This window comes from Ailuropoda melanoleuca, chromosome 13 (genome assembly GCF_002007445.2).
Source record: "Ailuropoda melanoleuca isolate Jingjing chromosome 13, ASM200744v2, whole genome shotgun sequence".
NCBI classification, from domain to species: Eukaryota; Metazoa; Chordata; class Mammalia; order Carnivora; family Ursidae; genus Ailuropoda; species Ailuropoda melanoleuca.
The window spans coordinates 31641942-31659963 of record NC_048230.1 but is presented as its reverse complement, the minus strand read 5'-3'; the positions used below and the strand labels follow the sequence as shown (position 1 = coordinate 31659963).

General features: G+C 42.5%; 1 protein-coding gene, 1 non-coding gene and 1 pseudogene across 6 annotated transcripts; 2 read left to right on the top strand and 1 right to left on the bottom strand.

The window, feature by feature from the left end:
- LOC105239928 overlaps nucleotides 1-4688 on the top strand; it is a 13275-nt pseudogene extending 8587 nt beyond the window's left edge.
- On the bottom strand, nucleotides 4577-4649 carry TRNAR-CCG. The gene has a single exon. It is a non-coding gene; the product is annotated as a tRNA-Arg (tRNA).
- Nucleotides 4689-8799: 4111 nt separating the features above from the next.
- Nucleotides 8800-17437, top strand: KPNA2 (karyopherin subunit alpha 2). Of its 5 annotated transcripts, none has more exons than XM_034640798.1 (12): nucleotides 8828-8957; nucleotides 9469-9638; nucleotides 10265-10360; nucleotides 10509-10646; nucleotides 12078-12166; nucleotides 12965-13233; nucleotides 13497-13591; nucleotides 13695-13958; nucleotides 14153-14386; nucleotides 14648-14830; nucleotides 16356-16505; nucleotides 17086-17437. In XM_034640798.1, exons 3-12 carry the CDS (start codon nucleotides 10286-10288, stop codon nucleotides 17176-17178), a joined length of 1590 nt encoding a protein of 529 aa, XP_034496689.1. In that variant the 5' UTR covers nucleotides 8828-8957; nucleotides 9469-9638; nucleotides 10265-10285; the 3' UTR covers nucleotides 17179-17437. The 5 variants fall into 5 exon arrangements, with proteins under 5 accessions (XP_002924674.1, XP_019660870.1, XP_034496689.1 ...); XM_034640799.1 differs by lacking the exon at nucleotides 9469-9638 and adding an exon at nucleotides 9358-9419 and having other exon boundaries at nucleotides 8842-8957; XM_002924628.4 differs by lacking the exon at nucleotides 9469-9638 and having other exon boundaries at nucleotides 8800-8957.
- The last annotated feature ends 585 nt before the right edge of the window (nucleotides 17438-18022 follow it).

Genomic DNA, 18022 nt, shown 5'->3' with positions numbered 1-18022 from the left:
AAAGATTTTATTTATTTATTCGACAGAGATAGAGACAGCCAGCGAGAGAGGGAACACAAGCAGGGGGAGTGGGAGAGGAAGAAGCAGGCTCATAGCGGAGGAGCCTGATGTGGGGCTCGATCCCACAACGCCGGGATCACGCCCTGAACCGAAGGCAGACACTTAACCGCTGTGCCACCCAGACTCCTCAACTTTACTGTAGTTTTAATACTGGAATCTGGTAAGTTTCACAGTGTGATAATTCTGAAATTAATCTTATTGGATTGCATTTTAATATTAATTCTGGCACTTATTCTGAAATTCTTTTTTTTTTTTTNAGATTTTATTTATTTATTTGACAGAGATAGAGACAGCCAGCGAGAGAGGGAACACAAGCAGGGGGAGTGGGAGAGGAAGAAGCAGGCTCACAGCAGAGGAGCCTGATGTGGGGCTCGATCCTGTAACGCCGGGATCACGCCCCGAGCCGAAGGCAGACGATTAACCACTGTGCCACCCAGGCGCCCCTTATTCTGAAATTCTTAAATGAATTTTGAAAATTTGGACTGATGCAATCCTAATAAACGTCTGTATTTAGTCAAAACTTTAAAAATTAAAATTCCAAAGTAATCCAGTAGAAAAAGAAGCACAACTAGCCAACATTGTTAGAAATAAGGGTACTGGTCACCCTGCTGGAGGTAGAGATTGGAAGGAGCTTCTGCAGTGAATATGATCCCCTTTTTTGATCTGGGTGCTGGTTATACAGTGTGTTCGGTTTGTGAACATAATTGAACTGCATGCTTTTGATACCTTGCTTTCCTGTATGTATGTTACATGTTGATAATCATTACTTTTTTAACCCCAAAGTCGAATAGCCTACAATTAAAAATAAATCGGGGTGCCTGGCTGGCTCAGTTGGTGCAGCATGTGACTCCTGTTCTCGGGGTCATGGAGACCCACATTGGGTGTAGAAATTACTTTAAAAAAAAAATCCATGATCCTGGTAAATGGCTGGTATCTATCTAGCTCAATTAAAAGGAAAGGGAGAATTTTATGCAAAAACGTCAAATATCTGAATTGTGCCATATTCTTCTATTTATTAAGGATGCTCTCTTTGATCATAGGTATAATATATCTTTCCTGTGGGGAAAATGATTTTCCCCAAATAACTCAGTCCATAGTGATACAATGCTAGTGGGGACAGACACTTCAGCTTATACACTATGCAATGAATTCTAATATTCGGGGGTTCTGCCATTGTCTTCTCATATGCCAGCCTGCCTCCCATGGTGGGGCTAGGGCTCCAGAGTCAGGCACTCGACTCAGCAAGGGCCTCAGCAAGGACAGCTGACACCCAGCTTACCTTGAGCATGCCTAGATGTCTATTTGGGTTTTTTTGTTGTTGTTGATCTTTTTTTTTTTTTTTTTAAGTATTCTCCGTGCTCAGTGTGGAATATGGGGCTCGAACCCAGGACCATGAGATCAAGACCTGAGCTGAGATCAAGAGTCGGACACTTAACCAACTGAGCCACCCAGGCACCCCGCCCCCCCCCGGCCAGCAAGTGTCTATTTGGAAGCACCCTTTGACCTACTCCTCAGTTTGTCCCTGAGACTGCTTGGGGACAAAGGAAAAATGATAGAAACAGGGACAATGGATGAGGCCTTGAAATGTTTTTCTTGAGGCCCATCAATAATGTATTCAGACCATCTCTGTCAAGGCTTTAAGCAGGTTCTTAGATTTGGGCAATATTGACCTTTGGGGCCAGATTATTTTTTGTATAATGTCAAGAACACACTTTATATACTAAAATGTAATGAGAGTCTGTGATTCTTAAAAATTCACAATCTAGGGTTTTGTTTTGTTTTGCAACAGGTTTGCTGCCAGGAAACAGGTGTCCTGATGTGCACCACTAAATCTAGGCCACAATGGGAAAGGAAAAGACATCAACATCACCATTGCTCGATGTGTAGATCTGGGCAGGTGTACCGATACCCACCATCTGATCTACAAACGTGGTGAGGTCCACAAAAGAACCACTGAAAAATTTGAGAAGGAGGCTGCTGAGATGGGAAAGGAGTCCTTCAATTGTGCTTGGGTCGTGGGTAAACTGGAAGCCGATGTGTGTCGTATCGCCATTGATGTATCTCCTTGTGGAAAATTGAGAACAGCAAGTGTTATGTTACCATCACTAATGCCCCAGGACACAGAGACTTTATCAAAAACACAATCACAGACATAGCTCATGGGCTGACTCCACTGCCCTGATTACTGCTGCTGGAGTTGGTGAATTTGCACCAGGTACTTCCAAGAATGGGCAGACCCACGCCCATGCTCTTCTGGATTATATGTGGGGTGCAAAACAACTAATTGTCAGTTTTAACAAAGTGGATTCTACTGGATCCTCCCTACAGCCAGAAGACATATGAGAAAGCCGTTACGGAAATCTGCACCTACATTAAGAAAATTGGTTACAACCCTAACACAGTGGCATTTGTGCCAATTTCTGGTTGGAATGATGACATCACGCTCGAGCCAAGTGCTATCGTGTGTTGGTTGGAGGGATGGAAAGCCACCCGCAAAAAGGCAATGCCTGTGGAACCACACGGCTTGAAGCTCCAGACTACATTGTGTCTCCAACTCATCCAACTGACAAGCCCTTGCATCTGCCCCCTCAGGACATCTACAAAACTGGTGATATCGGTACTGTCCCTGCGGGCCGTGTGGATATTGGTGTTTTCAAACCTGGCATGGTGGTCCCCTTTGCTCCAATCAGCGCTACAATGGAAGTAAGTATAACTGAAGCAAAACAGTAAACTGTTGAAATGCATCTTAACCCCTGAGCCACCCAGGTGCCATGAAAATCAGTAATTTTTAATAGAAATAATTTGACCAAAAATCTTTCACAGAATTTTGACACCCATTTAAACAAAGTTCAATGAGAAAAAAAAAAATCCTGGTCTACATCACCCAAAATCAACAGTAGTGGAAGATCAATTAATGTAGATTACTAAGAACAAAATCTCCTAACTCTTGCTGAGGAGAGGGGCTGATGTTTCAATGGCTAGCTGGCAGCCATGCCTCTTTCTCCTTTTAAGGAATTACCTCTTTGCCTTAAGGGAAGAATTGGTGGGAGGGTAAGTCCCCTGTGGCCCCATGGATCAATAGGAGAAAGGTCCTTAATCTACGCTGGGCAATTGTAAACATTTCGCTGGAACCTTGATTCTGGAGCAAGTGGATGAAGAGAACTGTCAGAGGCACTTATCGCAGCTCTAGCTGCATGACAATCTGGGGGGCCACCGGTGTGTCCTTGATTCTTGCTGGTCCCCAAGTTCAGCTTTGCACTGCTATTTAGTGAGTGCCTCCCTTCCCCCATGTCTTTCCAAAGACCTATCATTTGCTTTGCTTAGGTTGAGCTGGTTTGTTTCCATGGTTGGCACTAAAGGGAACTAGCAAAGGAGATTGAAAAGAATGGGGCACCTGGGGCACCTGGGGCACCTGGGTGGCACAGCGGTTGAGCGTCTGCCTTCGGCTCAGGGAGTGATCCTGGCGTTATGGGATCGAGCCCCTCCGCTGTGAGCCTGCTTCTTCCTCTTCCACTCCCCCTGCTTGTGTTCCCTCTCTCGCTGGCTGTCTCTATCTCTGTCGAATAAATAAATAAAATCTTTAAAAAAAAAAGTTGCTTGGAGAATCGAGGAAATGGAATTTTCTGGAAGCCTGGGCAAAGGGTGTGTTTCAAGAAGGAAGGACTGACATAAGGAAGAAATCAACGCGGGCATATTACTGGTAACTAAGCTCCAGACCCTTTTTCCCACTAACGTCCTTTTTCTGTTTCAGGTTCAAATCCAGGATAGCATACTGCATTTTGTATTTAGCTGTTTTTAAAGAGTAGGAATTAACTCAGTGATATTCCTCTTGCACAAGTTTTGCAAGAAGAGTTTAAACTTTTCAAAATGGTCAACTGAACTGGTCTGAAAAGCTTAAGGTCTGTATTTCTTTTATTACATTAATTTGCAAGTCAAACACACACACCCACACAGAACCCCAAAACCATACCTTCTAACTACAGTTTGTTGTTCACAATGCTTTAGGATAGAAACCATAAAATGTTTATTATTTATTTATGTCCGTTGCAACAGCATGGTTGCTTCCCTCTAAACTTTCCTTAGTACTGAAAAGAAATCTGTTTGGAGCCAGCACAGTTGGATGGCTCACACACCCCTGAGGATAAGGATGGGTAGAAAGTTTTGCATGTGTGGCTGCCCACCGCGAAGCTAAGCTTGAAAAGGTAGACAGAAAGGGGAGAATACCATCTGTCTAGTCAGCCGTTCGTGCTTCCTAAGGATTTTTTTACTTAAAAAAAAAGTCAGTATAAGTTAAGTAAGAAAGAGTTAAGTGCTCCTGTTTTGTGCCAGATCTCCTCCTTCACTTGCAAGGTCTCAACTGCAGTATTTCTAAAACGCGGACCTGAGTTTCCTAATTTGTAAATACAGTCGTTCTCGAGATCGCTGTTAGAGACGCGAAATGACCACAATTCAAAATCGACTTCACGGCCGTCAGTGCCCATTACCTCCTTTCTCTCCACCAAAATTAGTATCCGTGCGACCCAGATGGGACTCGAACCCACAATCCCCAGCTCCGGAGGCTGATGCCTTATCCATTAGGCCACTGGGTCACCACAGGATCCGGCTTCTCACACCCTCTCCTTACGTGATGCCATCATCGCGCCCCGCCCCGCGCTCCGCAGCCTCGCGTCGGGCGCCGAGTGGTTTGGGAGCCGCCCCCAGCGGCGGCAGCGCGCGCCTACGTCCCCCTGCGCCCTCCGCCGGGCCCGCCGCCCGCGCCGCCGTACGCCTGCGCGTGGCCCTCCCCATCCCACTGCTCCGGGACTGCGTGGCCGGCACGCGGGAGCCCTTGGGCGGCTTCTTGCTTGCGGGGTTCTTCTCGGAAGATTCGCTGTCCTGGCTGCACGTCATGCGCACTGGGTGAACTTAGACGAAATTCCAGTGCCTGTCCTCCGTCCGTTCTAATTCTGTTTACCTGGATGAGCCCGGGTGTCTGCGTTGAACAAAGTTCCGTGGGACCGCCTAGTGCCGCCTGTCGCAGAGCCTGAGCTCCTAACGCACTTACGCACCGCACAACCTTCCTGTCTCTTACTGCTCCTCCTTCCCTTTCTTTCCCGCAGTTATTCAGCGTGCAGCATTGTCATAAACCGTTATGTGCTGGGGACTGTTGAGGGATTCCAGGGGGAACAGGCTCCCTTCCCCCCAACTCTGCCCTTCTCCCTCACTCGTTTAACGTCCATTTTTCTCCCCTGTCTCTTCTTTCCCTCTAGATTGAAGGGGAAATGGATATAACAAGGTCCGTCAATCCAAAACAATAGGGATTTTGTTTGTTTTTATCCTGTCCTGGGTCTTGGATAAAGATTCAGAGACTTTTTGGTTCCATGCACAATATGTCTATGCTTGTTGCATGTGAAAATGCTGCATTCGTGGTTTTTAAAAATAAGCAGTTTCGTTTTCTCCTTAGACACCGAACGCCTGTTCCTGGTAGAATTGTGTCAAGTTTCGGTAAGCCAAATGATGAAAATTGAAATTGACCAAAATTCTACCACGTGGAGCTTACCGCTGTTAACATTTTGGTGTGTATCTTTCAAATCTTAGGTGTCTGTGGGTCGTATGTCACTGTTTTATTATCTGTAAACCCTGAGTCGTTAAGGCAATGCTTTTAACGAAAATTAGGACATTACTAGTAAATAACAATTCACTAATCATTTAGCATTGGTGGTACAGAAATGACAGTGGGTAAAACGGACACCTCAGTGAATCAAGGCAGTGGAACCAAACTAGTAATAGTCATCCTTCGTGTTGACGCACTGGCCAAGGGGGTGGAGGTAGCCAGCTTCACTTAAGAATGTCCTTGATGACCCCTGTAAAATTGTCAATTGTATTAAATATCCACACTCGAGGACACATCTTTTTAAAATTTTGTGTGACAAAATGGGAAGTATACATAAATCACTTCTATCACATACCAAAATACAATGGCTGTCTTTTTTTATTTTTCTTCAGTTTTTAAAAGAACATTTCATCTTTAGGTAATCTCTACCGCCATCGTGGGACTAGACCTCAGGACCCTGAGATCAAGAGCTGCAAGCTCCAGAGATGAGCCAGCCAGGCGCCCCACAGTGGTTGTCTTTCAGGGGAAAGAAATTGTGTGATGTTTGAGTTGCAAGATAACCGAACTGCTTTTTCAGTGCAAAATGGTTTTTACTTGAAAGAACGGCTGACAGACAAGCTACGATTATTTAGCCTTAGACACGCTTGGATTTGCTTCTCTGAAAGCAGCGGAGTTTCAGGCTCACGCCATCAGCACACGCAGTCCAGTGAAAGAGAGAGGACATCACACACAAAGAAGGCCTCAGTAAACATTTTATTGCATTGTGTTACATCTTCATCACCAAACCAATCCCCAGGTTTGGGGATGGAATGTACTGACTGGCGTAGGCCAGACAAAGCCCTCTCCTGAATCTCTGTCCAAACTCTAATAGCTAAGAGTAGAGGGTGAATGGTACCCCGAGGACAACACTGTATCTTGCAAAGGCAACTTTCACTTTTGACATCGTATTTTTGTTTCAGGTTGTTTTCAGGTGAAGGTACAGAATAGTGGTCAAGGGGATGGCAGCCTGGGTCTGAATCCCGTCTACCATTTACTGGCTGTGTGAACCCGGACAAGCTACTTAACCATTCCTAATTCAGTCTTCTCTTCTGTGAAATGGTACAGGTAATAATAATACTACAATACAGAGTTGTGAAGATTCGATGTATTAATATATGTAAAACAGAACACTTCTGGGCACATATTACTCCATATTTTCAAGCAAAAGAAAGCCCAGTATCACTAGCTTAAACAACAAAGGAAGTGTATCAGGTGACATAATTGCAAAGTTATATAATTGCAAACTTCAGAGGTAGGCCAGGCTGTTGATCAGAGCTTTCATGGTTTCTCTACAATTGTCCTATTCAAATTTCTAGGACTCACATCCCCCAGTTCAGAAGAACAGAGCCTGCTTTCCTATCTCCAGTCATTAAACAAAGGCATAGGCTTCCCCACTGAATGAATTTAGGTCATATGCCTGGCCCTGAACCATTCATGGTAGCCAAGAGAATCCCTTGCAATGACTGGTTTAGGGGTGAATTCTTTCCACATTTTTGCACTTAGGGGGATGGGATCTTACTGTCTGAGTAGGTGGGAGTAGAATCAATTGCCAATGAACCCCACGGTTGCTGCACAATGAGTGAGGCTGGCACAAACGCCTACAAGAATGGACAAAGTTCAACGTTTGAATTTATTTGTAGTAATAAACCAATATCGTTTCTAAAAATACCCTTTTTAGAATAGAAAAGTTGCAGAAAGAATACAAAGATCTTTAAATCTGATGCTCTGATAATCATTTGCGATGCAAGAAAACGCAAAGATTTTATTCAGAAAAGTGTAAAATACAGCATAGAACATATTGGAACAATTGGCAAAACTTGAACACAGGCTATATTATAAATAATAGCATCAATATTTAGTTGTCCTGGAGTCCCTGGCTGGCTCAGTCAGTAGAGCATGCAACTCTTGATCTTGGGGTCATGAGTTTGAGCCCCACCGTGGATGTAGAGATTACTAACCCCCCGCCCCCAAAACCAAAAGCCAAAACAAACAAACAAAAAAACCAACTTAAAAAAAATCCTTAAAGGGGCACCTGGGTGGCTCAGTCGGTTAAGTGTCTGCCTTCAGCTCAGGTCATGATCCCAGGCTCCTGGGATCCAGCCCTGCATGGGACTCCCTGCTCAGTGGGGAGTCAGCTTCTCCCTCTCCCTCTGTGCGTGCTCTCTCTCTCTCTCAAGTAAATAAAATCTTTAAAAAAAAAATCCTTAAACAAAACAAAAAAAGTTCATTTGTCCTGAATTTGATGATTGTGGTGTGGCCATATAAGAGAAAGTCATCAGAAAATACACACTTAAGGATTTAATGGCTAAGGGATAGAATTTCTAAAACTTACTCTCAAGTGGTTCAAAAGTGCGTATGTGTATATATATACGTATGTATACGAATATATATGGCTTTTACATATTACTTTAACATGCACACACGCATCTGTGTGTTTGTGTGTATACATAGAGAAATAGCAAATATGGCAAAATGTTAACATTTAGCAAATCCGGATAAGATTTGCAATTCTTCTGTATCTGAAAGTATTGAAAAATAAGTGTCTGGAGAAACAGGCATGAGAATTCTTTTGTTACCAGATTTGTGGCTTCTTTGCAGTTTTTTATGACACAAGTTTAAAAAAATAAAGCAACAAAAAATGCAACACAAATTTGCCTTATCCCTTCCTTCCATAATGGCTAGAAACCTCTGCCAAGTTCCCACTGTGTCCAATCAAGGAAAAAACTCATAGCAGTATGTTTCTGTATCGAGTTTTTTTTTTTAACCCACCCTTCTATGTCAAGATTTTTAAAGAGAATTAGTTTGGAAATCAGTTGTGGTGTTTTGGTTAAAGCAGTTGCCCAGGCAAAACGACTTGCGAGCGATCTCCCTGGCATTAACTCTCCGCAGAGGCCCTCGGTTCGGGCCAAGTTGGGGCTGAGACCTGACCCGCTGCATGCCGGGATCTGGAGTCTTTCTTCACCCAACTGCAAAGCGCTCTGGGATTGTCCGGCCGCTCCCATATCTCGCGATACTATCGTCTCTTCTTCTTGGCCCTGTGACCCCCCCCAACTTAACGTGTTTTTTAAATACGCCAATGGGCGCGCAGCGTAGGCTCGAACCAGCCAATCGGAATGCGGGGACACCGGGAAATTTAAATCGCGCCGGCCGGCTGCACGAGCCACACCGTCTTTGGGGTGATCCGTGGTGGACGTTTTGAGGGCAGCTGATCCGCAACCTGCGCGCCCGGGACCGCCTCCTGTGGAAGCCTGAGCCGGCCGTGTAGGTAGGAACTCAGGCCGGAGCCCGGCCCGAGTGATAACGGCAGACCTGCAGGCCGCCCTCCGCTTGCGGGTGGCGGAAGGGGAGGCCCGGAGTACACGCCCGACCTGGCTCTGGCCTCTCTCGTTGACCAGGCCTCGGGGGCGTCGTTCGTTGACGAGGCGGCTGTTTCGCGGTGCGTGGGCTTGGGTTTAAGGGCGCCGAGGCTCTGCGAACCGCGGCTACACCTCTGGCGCGTTGCGGCCCGGAAAATCAGTGAGGCCCGAGGGCGAGAGTCCCGGGAGGCGGCCCAGCGCCTCTGGCCCCTCCTCTGGCCGTTCCCCGCTGCATCTTCCCGGGTGGGGGGCAGGGGAAGGGCCTGGATATGGGGGTGGCAGTTGGAAGAACTGTCTCTTAACACGTAGGCCCAGGGTTGGCTGTGACACAGCGTCGGAAAAGAACATCACGGAATGAAAGATAACAAATTGTAAGGAGGATTTGTACTTTCGTTCCCTTTTGGCTTTCGCTCTTTTAAGATCCCAGTCTGAATGAAGCACAGTTGATATCAGCCTAATTAAGTGCATTCACTTGAAATTCCCGGAAATGGTAATGGTTGCGAGATGCTGAGGATGCAGAACTGTCTCGAGTTTTTGTTATGGAAGACTCCATAATGTGATGATGGGCCAAATATTTCTTTAATTTTCAGGTGTGGATAATGTACCTATTTTGGTCATTTAAAGACAAGAGAGAGAGCCTCCAGGATATGGATTTATTGCCCGTAGGACATAGGTTTTAACAGTGAGCTCAGTTCCCCTACTTTGTCTTCAATTAACTGTTTAATTGAAATAATACAGTTGCACTGTCCAGTGTGGTAGTCACCAAACGGATGTGGCTAGTCCGGATTGGGATATGCTGTAAGCCTAAAGTACGTACAAGATTTCGGAGAATTGGGATGAAAAAAGTGCAAAATATCTCAATAACTCGAAATACTATAATATGTTGAAATGAGAACATATTGGATGTGTTAGGTTAAACAAAATAGATTAAAATCAATTTCACTCGATTCTTTTTGAAAAATGTGGTTACTAGGAAATTTAAATTTATACAGCTTGCTTTCTATTTCTGAGGGACAGCCCTGCTCCAGGAAGTCTCAGTCCTTCAGAGGGGAGGGGACTAATACTGTTTGGCCAATTCGCTATTTCATAGTGCTGAAAAAGGAAGTTGCTCCTGTATTAGACAAGTGTGGATCCAGTATATGCCTGATTCTGTTAATGCTTTTCTTACTGACAAAGCAAAATGATAAAAGGGAAATATTTTCTCTCCATCTTACAGCTTTCTCCCTTTGTCTCAACCATGTCCACCAACGAGAATGCTAATTCACCAGCTGCCCGCCTTAACAGATTCAAGAACAAGGGGAAAGACAGTACGGTGAGTACCTTCTGTTTGCTTTCCTACGGTATTTTTTAAATGGAAAGATATTTGGGAAGGGATCAGAACTTTGAGGAAATTTGAAATAAATGTCCTCACTTCGCAAAAAAACTGATACAGTAAGTAAAGTGGGTGATCTTTTTCCAAGGAAATGAGGCGGCGCCGAATAGAAGTTAATGTGGAACTGAGGAAAGCTAAGAAGGATGACCAGATGCTAAAAAGGAGAAACGTAAGCTCATTTCCTGATGACGCTACCTCTCCACTGCAGGAAAACCGCAACAACCAGGTAAATATATTTTTTAGGTTATGAATTACGGCAAACCCACAAAATCAATATGGTGCTTTTCTTAGAAATTTAAATAATAAAGGGGCGCCTGGGTGGCCTAAGAATCCGACTCTGCCTCAGCTCAGGTCCTGATCTCAGGCTTGTGAGATCTGAGCCCCTCATTGGGCTCCACGCTGGGCATGGAGCCTACTTAAAGAAAGAAAGAAATTTAAATAACATTCCTGGCCTAATGATTTTAACTCTCCATAATCTACTGAAGCTGATGCTAAGGTCTCCTTTAGCTCTGAACTCCCTTCAGGTTTCCCTGCATTTCTAGCCACCAGTTCAGTCCTCAACTGGCCATTCCAGCGTTAATTGAAAGTTAATGTGTCTAGAACCAATCACTTTCTGGCTTTTTAGGGTGTTAGGGTGTTTTTGTACTTCTCACTAGCTTTGTTCAGATCTTTGTCCTCCTGAAATATTTTCATTGGTTTTCTAATTTATCTTTCCCTTCATTCTATGCCACATACTATTTACCTAAACATAGTCTTAAAATACCTCTTCTTTCTCTGCTTAAAAACTTTGGTAGTTTTAAATCCATATACTTTGAAAAAAACTTTTTTTTTTTTGTAAATTAGATCAATCTTAGATTTTCAGTTTATCTTTTTTATCTTTCAATGATACTGGGACCCTTTAATGCCTCAAATTTTTTTTTCGCTGAATCGTACCTATGTGTTATTTCTAGAGTACTATATTCAAATCCTATCTTCTGATAGCACTCCTTGGTCAACCTACCAGGAAAAATGATCCTTTTTCAGAATTCCCCTAGCATCCCAGTTGTGCACTAAAGATGGAGAGTAAATGCTAACAGAACAGGAATATTCACCATTTGTTTTATGGTTATCTATTTTTCACATTTTCCTTGTTAAGTTGTAAGCTCCTACGGAAAAAAGGATGCTATCTTTTTGAGTTAACTGTAGCACTGATTATCAAACGCTTCTGCAATCACAATATGAAGCATTTGTAGCACTGTACTGTGGAAATGAAATGCATAGATTATAAGCTTAGATAGGAAAATCCCCAGCACGTTGCCTATATAACTCTATCCCTTTCTCCCTAACAGCATATCTGAAAGCAAGTGATTGAGACTAATGTAGGAACAACCTTCAAACTGCTCTAATTTCATTTATTAAATTGTTCATAGTCTCCTCTTTTAGTGACAAAATTCTGTGATGATACTCCGTAACTGGAGATTCCACTGAGTCATACACCAAGCTTGAGCACTGTTCTGCATATGAAAGTACAAATATTTAATAGCCAAAATTAAATGTAAGGCTAAACTTCTAGTAACTGATTATAAACCTAAAAATGTCTTCACAATGGCAAATAGGGATTTTGTTTGCTTAATCTTAAAAATAATAATTTGTGAAATTAATACCACTGTCCTTGCAGGGCACTGTAAATTGGTCTGTTGATGACATTGTCAAAGGCATAAATAGCAACAATTTGGAAAGCCAGCTCCAGGCTACTCAAGCTGCTAGGTAAGTCTTTTCTGCTAAAGCATGGGCAACCTAAGATATCAACCCTTTTGGAATTTTTTTGGTGGGGAAGAGACAGACAGATGGCATGGGTAAAATCAAGGTTAAGTTGGCCATAGGCCTGTTTTCATTAGAATCTTCCCTTAGGTGAAACTGATTTTGTATAAATCACAGTTGCCTAAAGTCCTGCCCACCCCCAGTGATAATCGGTGTTAACCTTTCGGTGTGCTTTTTGAGTCAATTACAAAGTTTTTGTCAAGGTGGCATTTCAAGTTGGTGTCAGAGAAAGGAGGAATTATTCAGTAAGTGGGATTGGCACATTCATTTAGAATGGCGCATTTACTCTTTATCAAATACAAATATTTGTGACATCCATCTCTAGTTCAACAGTGTGCTGAAAAACAAGTCAAGTGACAAATGATGAAGGAAAAGATGTTTAACCTCACTAGTACTTAGGGAAACACAAATTAACAATGGTTGTGTAATTGTGTCAGATTGTCAAAGTTTTAAAGTGACAAGATCTAAAGTAGTTTCTGGGGATGGTGAGAGGAGGCAGATTGACATTACTGGTAATATTTCAGTTTTGGAAAAAAGGTAGTTAAAGACACCACGTGTGGCAGCACTGTGCAACCAGTCTGTTCATCTCTTAAATTCCAGGAGATCTGAACATTTAGTGCAGTACTTTAAAAGGTTACCTCAAGTTCTAAACTCCTGAATTGCATTTTAAATTGATTTTTAAAGTTAACAAACTTCTCTTGTTAATCATCTTTAACTTTTGTTTCTCTTTTTGCTTACCCTTAGGAAACTGCTTTCCAGGGAAAAACAGCCCCCCATAGACAACATAATCCGGGCTGGTTTGATTCCAAAATTTGTGTCCTTCTTGGGCAGAACTGATTGTAGTCCCATTCAGTTTGAATCTGCTTGGGCTCTCACTAACATTGCTTCCGGCACATCAGAACAGACCAAGGCTGTGGTAGATGGAGGTGCTATCCCAGCATTCATTTCTCTGTTGGCATCTTCACATGCCCACATCAGTGAACAAGCTGTATGGGCTCTAGGAAACATCGCAGGTACTTGGATTTAAAATTCTTTTGACTGTCTCTAATCATACTGAGGTTGGGAGAAGTCCCTTGTCATAAGTAATAGTGAACTGTGTGTTAAGATTTACACTTGCTTGCTTCCAGTGCTTATAAGGGAAGCTATTGGCATCTAAGTAAGTTTGGGAATTTGCTGGAGTATTGTCTTTGTGTTAGGACGCTGGTGCACTGAGTCACTGAACATCGGTGGTGCTAGACAAGTAGATTATGATTAACCTTGCCTTTTTTTTTTTTAGGTGATGGTTCAGTTTTTCGAGACTTGGTTATCAAGTATGGCGCAGTTGACCCGCTCTTGGCTCTTCTTGCAGTTCCTGATATGTCATCTTTAGCAGTAAGTTACTAACATAAGTCAGGTTATTCACTTCTTGATTCTAATTTTTCCCACCCCCTCAAAATACAGAGAGACCTGTGATTGCATTTTTCTCTCCCCTCAGTGTGGTTACTTACGGAACCTGACTTGGACGCTTTCAAACCTCTGTCGCAACAAGAATCCTGCACCCCCGTTAGACGCTGTTGAGCAGATTCTTCCTACCTTAGTTCGTCTCCTGCATCACGATGACCCAGAAGTATTAGCAGATACCTGCTGGGCCATTTCCTACCTTACCGATGGTCCAAATGAACGGATTGAAATGGTTGTGAAAACAGGAGTTGTGCCGCAGCTTGTGAAGCTTCTAGGAGCTACTGAGTTGCCCATTGTGGTAAGTTGTTGACTTTTAGATGGGAATATAAACCATAAGAAGCACGGTCACCTGATACTAATGTTGACACCTTGCCTGTTTTAGGCCATGAGGAGCCTCTGACTTGTCAAAACCTTTAGGGTGTAGAGTTTTTGGACAGTGCTGGAAAACATAAAAGATAACTGTTGGCATCAACATTTTTTTTTCCTTTTCAGACTCCTGCGCTAAGAGCCATAGGAAATATTGTCACTGGGACAGACGAACAGACTCAGGTTGTAATAGATGCAGGAGCACTTGCTGTCTTTCCCAGCCTGCTAACGAACCCCAAAACTAACATTCAGAAGGAAGCTACGTGGACAATGTCAAACATCACAGCTGGTCGCCAGGACCAAATACAGCAAGTTGTGAATCATGGATTAGTCCCATTCCTCGTTGGTGTTCTCTCTAAGGTAATGAAGTCTTAATACTTAATCAAAGGATGTTAGTATTTACGGACGGACATTTGGTAGAGCTGTGCTTGATAAGAATCTTAACATACCAGTGCTGGGTTCTCCTTAGAGTCCTTTGCTAAATGGTGGCCAGTAACTTCTTTTACTTAAAGTTGGATGGAGTCAGTTGGTAGTTTTAGTCCTTGTTTTTTGATAACTGTACTTTTGGGATCTTGTTTTTACAATCATTCTAAAGTAAACTTGTTTCCTTATGTTTATTAGGCAGACTTTAAGACACAAAAGGAAGCTGTCTGGGCTGTGACCAACTATACAAGCGGTGGGACAGTCGAACAGATCGTATACCTCGTTCACTGTGGCATAATAGAACCATTGATGAACCTTTTAACTGCAAAAGACACCAAAATCATTCTGGTTATTTTGGATGCCGTTTCAAACATCTTTCAGGTAGGCCATAAGATAGCGTTTGAATTTGGGCTTGATAGTAATTAAGGATATTTAGACTCAGAGTAGGGCAGCTAAGTTTACTCAGTAGGCCACAGAATTAGAAAGGCTTTTTCTGTGGGGCACACTCTTGGTAAGACGTGACAAGGGATTATAAGAGATTTAAAGGAGATGACAAGTAGGTGACCCGAATTGAAATCAAGTCCATATGTGGACAGGATTCATTCCTATCTGTTTTGTCAAAAATCTTTAGTTCTCCAATGTCATACTGAGTTTTGGTGAAATTAAGTTTTGATGATTTAGTTATCTAATTTTATTTTTCTTCTGGTTCCTTTCCTAATTAACCCGAGCATGCTAGCACGTAGCACTTTGTCACTGTGGTTGAAGGTGGGTAGGTCCTACCGAACGACTTTAAACTCCGATTATGAAAATTTTACCTAGAACAGTCGAGTCTAGAATAATGATGCGTGGTGTATCCATTACCCCGCATAAATAATTTGTCAACATTTGGCCTTTTTTCCTACTCCCCCCTTCTACCTAAATCCTCTAAATTAAGTTATTTGAAGCATATAAGTTATTTTATCTGTAAATATTTATGTATCCTAAAATTTGAGGACTTTAAAAAAGGCTAACCACAATATCATTTTTATACCTAATATGTTCTTGGTATCAGCAAATAATCCAATCAGGGAAATTTGTTTTTATACACCTTAGGCCATCTTTGCCCTTAGACGATAGTTCTCAACCTTGACTACACTTTGGTGTTATCTGAGGTGCTTTTTAAAAAAGATTTTATGTATTTATGTATTTATTTATTTATTTACTCACTGACTCATTCACTCATTCATTCATTTATGAGACAGCATGTGTTGGGGGGACAGGGACGGAGGGGGAGAGAGAGAATCTCAGCAGCCTGAGTGCAGAACTCATTGTGGGGCTCAGTCCCACGACCCCTGACATCATGACTTGAGCTGAAACCAAGAGCCAGATGCTTAACTGAGCCCCGCAGGTGCCCCTCGGGTGCTTTTGTCAAACAGTAATTTTTTGTTCCCAACACAGACCAAATGAAACTGGATATGGTGTCGTTTTTAAAATTTCCAGGTGATTTTGATGCACAGAAATGATTGAGAACTACCGTAAGATCTGGCTGGTGCTACAGACGTAGCTGCTAAGAGCAACTACAGATTTGGAGAAAATGTAAACTGGAGGGGTACCTGGTGGCTTAGTCAGTTAAGCGTCTGCCTTCAGCTCTGGTTGTGATCCCAGGATTGAGCCCCACGTCAGGCTCCCTGCTCAGTGGGGAGTCTGCTTCCTCTGCCCTTCACCCCACTTGTGCTCTCTCTCTCTTTCAAATAAATAGGTAAAATAAAAGAAAAAAAATGTGAATTGGAGATAAAACCATCTCATAGGATTGTTGAAGAAACTTTTCAGGTGGTCATCGGATATACATCAATGCCCAAACGTAAACATTATTTTCATTAAAATAGACGATTCAGTAAATTCCAGTAAACTTGGAATTTTTTTTTAGGCTGCTGAGAAACTAGGTGAAACTGAGAAACTTAGTATAATGATTGAAGAATGTGGAGGTTTGGACAAAATTGAAGCTCTACAAAACCACGAAAATGAGTCTGTGTACAAAGCTTCATTAAACTTAATTGAGAAGTATTTCTCTGTAGAGGTGAGTAACATGGTAATGTTGACAAGAATTTGGAAAATACACAAAGTCAAGCCCCTAAGATTTTTTTTCCTTATACTCTTTAAATGAGCCCTGTGTCCTTGTTGAATATGGCAAATTATCAGTGTGAGTAGGACATGATGTACATATTTGCTCCTCAGATGTTTGGCTTGATGATCATATAATCTTTAACTAGAAATTTAAAAAATTTTAAAAAATCACTACTCTAACTTTCGAATGAATACTCTTAGGGACTTAAGAATATCTTGAGAGTAAGTTTGTGTAGGAGTTGATGGAGAAGTGGGCAACCTACTGAGAAGTGATGGGTGGGGAAGAAAATGTCTGTTGTGGTAGCATTCCTTCACCCATTCAGGATCTTGCTCTCCCAGGCGCTCCTGAATTGGCAAGTTTCAGCAGCTCTCCCTCCCCTATTTGAAATACTGAAATATGGTTATAGTAATAAAGGTGTAATATGCAAATGAAGACCTTAAGAGTAAATACAGACTTCTAGGCAGACTACTGCCTAGAATTGTGCTATGTCTGTGGAATTATATTGTTTGGTTTTGTTTTTTAATACTTCCAGGAAGAGGAAGATCAAAATGTTGTGCCAGAAACTACCTCTGAAGGCTATACGTTCCAAGTTCAGGATGGCACTCCTGGGACCTTTAACTTTTAAATTGTACAGCTGACGCAGAAAGTTGTTTGTCGTGTACTCTGTTCGGTAGAAGTTCGTCTTACTGTTTCTCTACTAAGAACTCTTTTTAAATGTGTTTTGTTATTGTAGCACTTTTTACAACAAAACTAGACTTGACCAGTTCTAAACTGTACAAACTGTATGGAGCTCCTCCTCTCAGTGAGTTTCTTATTTCTATGTGGAATCTCCTCTCTTGCAGTGTCCTGTAAATAAAGATTAAATTCCACCCTTTTCTTCACTTCACCGTTCCTATGTATTGCTTTCTAATTTGGACTTGTTAAGATTGCTGGTCAAGTGTGCCAGAACCAAACCCCCGTGAGTAACCAGAGGTGTGGTTCAGGTTGTAGACATGGTTTGATGTCAGGTTTGTGAGGTCATCAAGGATGCAAGGGTGATAACTTTTTCCTGCTCACGTAGGAGTTCTGGCTTTGCTCCCGGCTGCTTCCATTCTTTGTAAATAATGGATGTTAGCGCTTCCAGACGTCATATCCACTACACACCAGCCAGAATAAAATTTTTCAGACGTTTTTATCGAAAAATGAACAAAATTTCCCAGAAGCCCTCAGCCAGGGTCTCCTTAAATCTCGCTGGCCAGGGAGATGGGATTGAAAAAATATATATATATATTAAATTTAATCACAAGTCTCCTCGAGATACAGGTAGAATTCATTCGTCCCAAACTTCAAGGCTGGACGTGATTTCAAAGATGTACATTGGTTTACCCAGAAATTCTGCTCTAATTGGTAAGGGGTGGGGTCCAAGTATTTTCTCTTTTAAATTTAACCCCCTTATGCTCTTTCTGTACAGTCCAGGTATAAAGCCACTA